Source organism: Corvus brachyrhynchos, unplaced genomic scaffold (genome assembly GCF_000691975.1).
Source record: "Corvus brachyrhynchos isolate BGI_N302 unplaced genomic scaffold, ASM69197v1 scaffold17, whole genome shotgun sequence".
In the NCBI taxonomy this organism is placed as follows: Eukaryota; Metazoa; Chordata; class Aves; order Passeriformes; family Corvidae; genus Corvus; species Corvus brachyrhynchos.
The window spans coordinates 8209787-8218280 of NW_008240046.1; the positions used below are offsets into that span (position 1 = coordinate 8209787).

General features: G+C 39.2%; 2 protein-coding genes across 4 annotated transcripts in view; both read left to right on the plus strand.

The window, feature by feature from the left end:
- Window positions 1-7942, plus strand: part of LOC108449136 (trihelix transcription factor GTL1) — a 30688-nt gene extending 22746 nt beyond the window's left edge. For 2 of the 3 annotated variants that reach the window (XM_017744354.1, XM_017744356.1), the window contains 2 exons: window positions 49-239; window positions 2267-7942. In XM_017744354.1, coding sequence (XP_017599843.1) covers window positions 49-239; window positions 2267-2353 — 278 coding nt within the window. In that variant the 3' untranslated portion in view covers window positions 2354-7942. Of the gene's footprint in view, window positions 1-48; window positions 612-2266 lie in introns of those variants that run through there. The other variant, XM_017744355.1, reaches the window with a different exon arrangement.
- Window positions 1734-8494, plus strand: part of PAICS (phosphoribosylaminoimidazole carboxylase; phosphoribosylaminoimidazolesuccinocarboxamide synthase) — a 17651-nt gene continuing 10890 nt past the window's right edge. The window contains exon 1 of the mRNA XM_017744358.1: window positions 1734-1788. The gene's annotated coding sequence lies outside the window, so the exon portion shown is untranslated. The remainder of the gene's footprint in view (window positions 1789-8494) is intronic.

An 8494-nucleotide genomic window follows, 5' to 3' on the forward strand; every position in this document is an offset into this window, starting at 1 on the left:
GTTCATTGACTTGTGCACTCTAACTACATACTTTGATTTTGTCCACAGAGGTGTCACCTGTTCCACTTAAGAAAAGTGCTTCTGAAAACACCATACTCCACTTCCAAAAACTGCTAACAGAGAGAGTGCACACGGTAACAGAAGGCAAAAAGTTTCTGTTTGAAAGACTTTGTAAGCAGGAAGAAATGCAAGACCTCAACAGAACACAGCTGTATGCTGATCCATCAGCTATACAACAGGTTGGTTTCATGAACTTTCTATGAAATTAACATGCAGATAGGTTCTGTCAGGTAGTAAGAAATGAAATACTTACGAGTGTGGGTTACCCACATGAGTACCTGCTTGCTTCCCTTTAATACAATCACCATCAGTCATTTAAACTAAAGCAAGACATGAGTTTCTATCATAATCCTTAACTATGAGCTCTTAGCAGTGATGTCAGTCTGATAAAACACAACCTCTGCCTACATGGGTTGGCTCACCTACATGCTACAAGTAACAGCCTTAATTGAAAGAAAATAATACTTTAACTGATCAAAGAAAACATGTACAGTTAAAATTTCATCCCATAATTTCCAATTACCGTCTCCATGGTCTTCCTAACAAGTTAGTCCTCTGCAATTAACCAAACAGTGGAAGCTGTAGGAGAACTTTTTGCTTAGGCAGGGCTGGTGGGGAAAACACAACTCTTAACTCCTTAACCAGCATTTACCCTTCTCCTAGCCTCTCCCCGTGCTTATGCTGGTGTGGGAGAACGTCTCTCTCTGCCTGCTGAAGGCTTGCAGCAATGTGCAGCACTGCACTGGAGAAATGAGTGAGCCAGAGAGAACGTACACAGAATTGATGCCCACGTAGAAGGGGCAGGCATGAGTTCTTCTCCCTATTCTGTACTGGGCAAGGGGTCTGTTATGTCCAGTAACCCACAGAAAACACAGAAACAGTGCAGGGAACAATGACATGGTAGGAGACAAATGCCATGCCATAACTGTTATTCTGCAAAATCCTACTAGCCACTACTTCCTTTTGTGATTGTGTAAGTACTCCATGGTCTGTATTACATTTGCAGGGTTTTCCTCTGCATCTGCAGGGTTTTCTTTTCAGTGTATTCAAGTAAAACAACTTTCTGGATCTCAGTCATGTTTGGGCACAGACCTACACAGCCTGGCCAAAGCCAGGTCAGTTCTAGGCAAATACAAATGCACAACTCAAGTCAAACAGTCAAGTCCTTACTGCAGCAGCAACAGCCACCAGGTTTATTTATACACAGAAGCCTAAATTCCATCCAAGTCCCTTTTCATAAAACTTCACATAAAAATATTACTGGATATAATGTGTTATTTCCTGCTTTATGCTTAATTATTTCCTTGTCTATTCTTTTATGAGAGACATTAAGAAGGCAAATACTTTCCACCAAGGTGGATTTAATCTGCCATTTGACTAGCATTCTTAAAACAATTCTGAGAGAGAGCCCTAGAAAATAATAGTTTTTTGATCACATTAATTTATACAGTGACAGGGATACAGTTTTTTCAGCGTATGCTGATCTACCACTTTTCACATTTTACACTGATTTCTCAGTATAAACCTTTTTTGGCTTGTAATACTGTCACTGAAACTATCATTTCCAGCAATACTAGTATCACCATTGGTTTAAAAATCTTTCTTCTCTCTCTCTTTACAATGAGCTGGTTCAAAGATACATCCTTGAACTTGCATTGTATTACTTGCATACAGAACTGTTGTCTTTGGAAGGAGGACAAGGTCTGCCGCTGCCATCACAGCAGTCAGGTATCCCCATGGAACGTGCTGAGTCAGCTGAAGACCTCACCATTCCAAACACTATTAAGATCACGGGTTACTCCTTCCACATGTGAACCAGAAAAATGCGTGATCCAACCCTAATTCGCTCCAGTACATTTAAACAGTTTAGTTCAATTTAGATTTAAATTATTGTTTGAAATCACTGAAAATAATATGGGTAACTTACATGTTTTGCTCTACCTTCTCTGTTTCATGAGTGCAAGGCTGAAATTGACTTGGTAACTCATTTCAACATGAAGATTCCCCTTTTCTCCATGCTACCTTGAGTAATCCAGTTCATGCTGGATGCCCTATAAACCAGTTCATCTCACTAACCTCACACAAGACTAACTCATCTAGTAAGAAAAAACCCTAAATGGTCTTCTGTGTGAGTTGAAGTAGCTCAGCAAGTTCCCAGATGTGCCAGGTCTAACTCTAAACAGCTGAAAGGTTGTTTTTGTTGCAGTGTGCCTGTCCTTCCAGAAGAAATACTAACCTGAGGGAAGCAGTTAGCCCTGCAGAGGTGACAAACTGCACTTTAAATCCTGCATGATGCCCAAGGATCCAAACCTTTCTAAACCTTGTTGTCATCCAGTACAACAGCCCAAAAAAACCCCTTTCTCTCCTTCCAGAAAATAAAAAATAAAGATTTTATGTTCATTAAAATCAGCAGACCTTTCAAGAATATGTATCTGTTTTTAAATGCTGATATTCAGTTGAGAACAACACAAAAGCACTGAGGCAAAGGACTCACTGATTTCTTAGCAGGTCAGAGCAGAGAATTGCAGAGCACAATTGCAGTCTTTACTTGGAAATTGTTCATATCAACACCAGGTGGTAGACATAAGGCAAGAACTGACAGAAAAAAAAGATCACAAGTGGGTTTACTTTCCAAGTAAAGGGTTTTACCTCAGAAAACTTTCCAGAGAGCAGGATTTATCTGACAAACAAATGTCCAAAGAAGGTGGACTTCCCTTGGTGTGGGATTCCTCTTCTATTCTGCTTTGTGACTGCAAAGCATAGCTTGCTTTTTGTAATTGTTTTGTCAGAAAGCTGTCTTCTGCCCTGCTGTTCATTTGTTGTTGATCAAAGATGGTAAGAGATGTCAGGATCAAGATGGGGCATTTGGCATCATCTGATATTTATGTGCTACTCCCATTTATACAGATAACAATTAATTTACTCGAGACAGATAAAGTGACATCAAGACAACCTTTCTTCACTGCCGCTGTAGTTACAATTCCACATAGCTTTTTCCTTAGACAAAATTACCAGGAATGTTGCACGTTTAGAATTCTGGTTGTCTAGAACTATGATCTGTCTCCTTTGGGCAGCATCTCCTGGCGTACTGAGAGTGGGCTAAATAGAATGTTGCCAGCTGGAGGATTTCTCAAAACAGTCCCTTCAGAAATAGTATTAGTTAATCCAGCTCATCCTTCCAGTGTTTAGTCCAGACACATTTATGGGCCAGTGAAATGGAACATGAGACACCATCTGACACATGCTAAATGGTTATGTGTAGAGAACTACCACAGGACTGCAGTGGTTTGGGAGGATACCCTTTCTTAGACATAGATCCTCAAAAGAAAGGCCAGACCAAGTCATGTCCACGTAACTGATCCTGGGAATCTTAATATAAATGACATCATGAAAATGTTCCAGCTTAATAATCAAAACCAAGTAATGATGGCAAGAGCATCAATCCTATAAATAACAGAGGTTTTTGCTCTTCTCCCTCCTCAAATATCTGCATTATTGCCAGAGGGCCATTAAGATTCCTGTGAGGGCAAATCTGTCTCCTCCCCAGTTTGCAAATGGCAATACTGAAATTTTTGAGTTGCAGCAGATAAATGGAACTGTTACCATCCTGACCTACATTAAAAAGCTTCATTCTTCTCTAAAGCGCACTTATTCACTAAGATAAATGGGTCACTTTACACATCTTTGATAGGGCTGTTATTCTGGAAAGTCCTCTGAATGCCCTTTTAGATTACTCGACAAACTGTTTGGGCCAAAGGCTTTGAGAATAAGCTTCAGGAAGCAGAAGTGCTTGCAGTGATGGTGGATCCACAAGCGCTGTCTGCATCATAGGCTTTAAAGACTCTGCCTTCAGTCATCCTTTGTTTCTTATGCAGCTAGGCCTCCTTTGTGTTGGCACAAGCATCCATATGGCCAAGTGGCTACCCAGCTGACAGAACTGATTTAAATTAAAACTAACCTAACAAAAAGCCCCTCCAAATAACCCTGCTTTTTTTTTTTTTTAATGGGAATGTAAGACATGGCAGATAGTTAAGCCAGGATAGTTTATTTGAACTGAACTACCCAGTGTGAACACAGTTTGCTGCATACAACCCTCTCTCCATGCATGAGGCTCAAATTTAAGGTAGGGGCAGACAAGCCAACTGAGCAATCCTGTGAAAATTACTGGATAGCTGTATAATGCCTACATGGATGATGTATCTCCAGTCCAAGTGAAGAAAAATGAACAGTCTCACCCCAGCTCTCTATCTAGGTTAATGTAAGTCCGTTGGCCAAAATAAACGCCGTAACGGCTGCCTCTGAAATGTCCTCCTGTATCACTTGTTTGGCACCACTTCCCTCCTGATTTTTCCACTCCTTCTTACATGATCTCATTCCAGCTGCATGCACATCCAGAGATAAGAACTTAGACTGAACTACATTTTGTGACATGTACATCGAAGAGACCTCAACTTGGTTAGAATGAAATCTAGCTTCTCTTCACTTTCCCAAATGAGTATGCAGGAACCTGAGCCCTGCACGATGTTATGTAAAACAACCAGATATAAGAGCTCACCACAGCAAAAAGGCCTTGCTCCTCCTCTCTTCTTGCAGGAGCAAGCCCTGTGGAATGTAATTAAACCAGGCTGTCATCACCTGCAGCACAGAATGGCCTAAAACTTAAACCAAGATAGAACTAAAAGACAGAAGTGTGTTTATGTTCATATTCAGTGTCTGAAAGTACTCAGGAATGTTTTACCAGCACATACACAATGAATGTTCTTGTAAAATAGCATACAGACTCAATAACTAGCTAAGCAAACATCTTATCCTGTATATTCCATAGAGAATTTACATAGAAATATGATTAATTACAAAATTTGGTATTTAGACAATTAAGACAGTTGACTCTGCAGTTCTTGCACCTGGGAATGAGGGATCTGCTGAACTCATGTGCTCTTGAGATGAAATAAAAAGATAATACCTTATATACCAAATTATCAAGATCATTACCTGTAGTATATCTGAGTTCCTCAGAAAATTCCCATCCAAATACTGTTGCAATTTGAAGCTTTTTGATTGAAAGATTCACAGGGTAAGTCATGATACCAATGGCTTGCTAAATAGCCTTTAAAAAACCCTACCTTGTAGCCAAGATGTTGTATATGAAATGTAGATAAACACTTTATGCTATATTGAACGCAGGTGTTTGGAAGGATGGCTAATGGGAAGCAACTTTACTAGATTGAAAGACAAGTTAAGTTTCTTAACTTATATTGTTGATATCTGGGTTCTGTTATATGGGTTTTAATAATGGACGGTTACAGGAAAGGTATCAAAAAGCACACTGGCCAAGCCTGCACTCATAACAAGTTCCATACACAGGCCCAGCTGAGACAAGGAATACTCCCTGACTTTATGGGACTTCCATCTTCATAGAAAAGGGCTTTGAAAGACCTTTTCTAAAAATGAGTATAAAGCTAGTACACTTAGGTTTCAGTACACAGTATTATTGCCAAAAAATATTTTCCAGAGAATTTTGCAGAAAGTTAACAGAAATCACACTTGTTCAAAGATAAACTTTGCAAATTTGTCCTGGTCAAGGACTCAAATGACGTTTAATAGATTTGTAATTCAGAGTAACTCCTCCTCCCTCCCTCACCGCCCCCAAGAAAGTCCTCTCCTTACCAATACCCTCCGATTTTATTTTGGCATGCTGTCAGTGGATTTTGCAGTGACTTTGTTCCCTGGCTTATGAAATGCAGAGATGATTTAGAACATCCGCTTTTAAGCCTTGCTAATGTTGATGCCAGAGTAACATGATTTGCTTTAGCAGAATTAAAAGTTTCAAACATAGTGAGCATTCACTGCTAACATAGCTGTAAAATGTTACCATGGTGTCAAGTTAAATTGATAAAATGTTCTTAGTGTGTGGAAGGCCTTGATTAGACTGTGAGTAGGAATATACTGGTTTTCATTTTAATTCACCATTATAAAGTTAAAGCCAATAAAAAGCTGTGTTTTACGTCTGCTACAAAGGACTGGGAATTTAAGCCTCAACAACTAGCAGCTGCTTTTTAATTACTAAAAGAAATGCAACCCCAAACAACTTTTAAAGTTGTTTCTGTTTATGTCACAATAGTGAAATTTCAAGTATATCTTTTGTCTTTCATGATGTGCCTACTTGTGGGCTCCAGAACTTTGCTTACATATACACATCGATTTTTCATGCAGAACAGTTTCAGTGAGTGAAGCAGCGAGCACCACTCATACACACCACTGCACATATGCTTAAATATTTTGGTGGCTTGTTCCAGCTTACAGAGTTTTAAGTTTTCAGCTGCAAACATTACCCCACTGAAGAAAATCTCTTCAGTGCCACAGTAATACAAACTATCAACTCATTCTTGGCCATTTATGAGAAACAGCAAAGTCCTTCACCTTGCTGCAACCAGCTTATCAGAACATAAAGCACAAAGAATTTATGCTGCATGTTTTTGTGGCATCTAACAAATACTCTGGATTTTTACACACACAGGTAAGATTTCAAAGATTAGAAATTAAAACCTGTTCTCCTCTTTGTGGCCCAGTCATCTCCAAAATGCAGCTTGATACAATGCCATGCTTTAATATTCTGAATTTTAAAATCTAAGACCAATTAAGGGCCAAATTCTGTAATTTGATTTATTGCACAGGACTCATTTGCATATAGAAGAACATGCTTATATCAAAGGCCAGTAATCATTACATAAATATCCTTACTAATTTGAAGGTGATGTCTAAGGTCTGTATTTTCTAGTGGCCAGTCAAATTTCTGTTAGTCACTCAGGCCTGACTTGGATGGCTCATTAATATTTACTATAATTTTCTTTCATATTTACTTATTTTTAAAGGCCTATGGTTAAGAGACATGTCTTAGTTTTTAACTTTAAAACCATGGGCCTAATGCAGTTTACTGATACAGTTAATCCTAAATTTTAACTCTGGTTTTCAAGTGGCATTCCGAAAAGTAGAAAGAAAAATAGCTGTTATCCTATTACTTCCTGATCAGGATGCCAGCCCTTTTACACATCACAGTAGGACATTAGTGAAGAAAATAAGAACGTTAATATCTCAGCTATTTAACAGTATTTTATTGAGTGCTTGCACAGGTATACCTAACGGAACAGACTGATTCACTTTACAGATGCAATGTTTATGCCTTTAGGAAAGCATCCCTTAAAATTTTTGACCATTACTGAATTAGATCAGAATCACTGGTAGTGCATATATGCCTCTACTTGTAGCTTCCTGTAGAATTTGTGAATTGCTTAGTTTCAATGATAGTGTAAGTATTGCTATGTACAGTTATGTCCTCCACAGGGGATATCTGATACTAAAAAGCTCAAGCAAATTAAATATACTTGTCAAGTGCCCATCAAAGAAAAAAGAAAAGCATATTGAAAAGTTATGAAGTAAGGTTGCAATGAAAATTGAGATAATAAGATACAAAGTAATGAAAATACATCAATCATCTTTTTTCCACCTAAGAAACTCCAGGTCCACCAGTGTAACTGTAAGCACGAACAAGGTAAGATTTTTTCCAGCCTCTTCACAGAAAAACGATGCAACCTAAAATGAGATTATAGATTACATGGCCTTGTTCCTGGTATTTTGTGCTGTATCACTGCCAATAAAACCATTTTTGGTGGACACTGGCAAATATATATACCTGCAGCCCAAAGAGAATTATTAGCATATGAGAGTCATGTAGGGATGCAGCATTTTACCAGTAAAAGTATATGAAACTCTACTGTAATAAACAGAAATCTCCATGTAAACGATTTCCTATTGTTGATCCAAAACCAATTTCAGAGCAACATTTACAGGTCTGTGAGCTCAGAAATACAAAGAATATATTTTATCTATTTAGTGCATGTGCACTTGGAGAAGCCCACCTACCTAGAACGTCAGGAATGTGTTTATTTAGCACACTTTTTGCAGCTGTGAAGTCAAGCACAGTGAAAAGGCTCAGTGTGTACTACTAAACGAGGTTGTGCGTGTCTGACTGTGCAGGTGTTCCCACAAGGAGGATATCCCTTTCTGGCACGACTGAAAAAATGATTGACATATGTCAGTCCATAACATTATTATTTTGAATACTAACCAAGTGGAAGCTGAACCCAAACTTCATTCTGTAGCTCTGCATCCACACGGATGACAGTAAATCAGGTCTGTTGCACATTGCCATAGACAGGTAGAAGTTTTATTCTACCATGGTGATAAATCTAAACCACTACCGCTAGTAGGAGCCTAAAAACGCTTAAGAACTGCTCTGTTTCGGTAGTGTCGGATTGTGTGATTTACACTTTAAGGTGAGCATCTCGAGAGTGACGGCCGGGCCTCGCCGCGACTCCGGCAGGAGGTCGCCGCCCGGCGTGGCTGGGACGGGGCGGCGGGCGCATCCCGCTGCGCG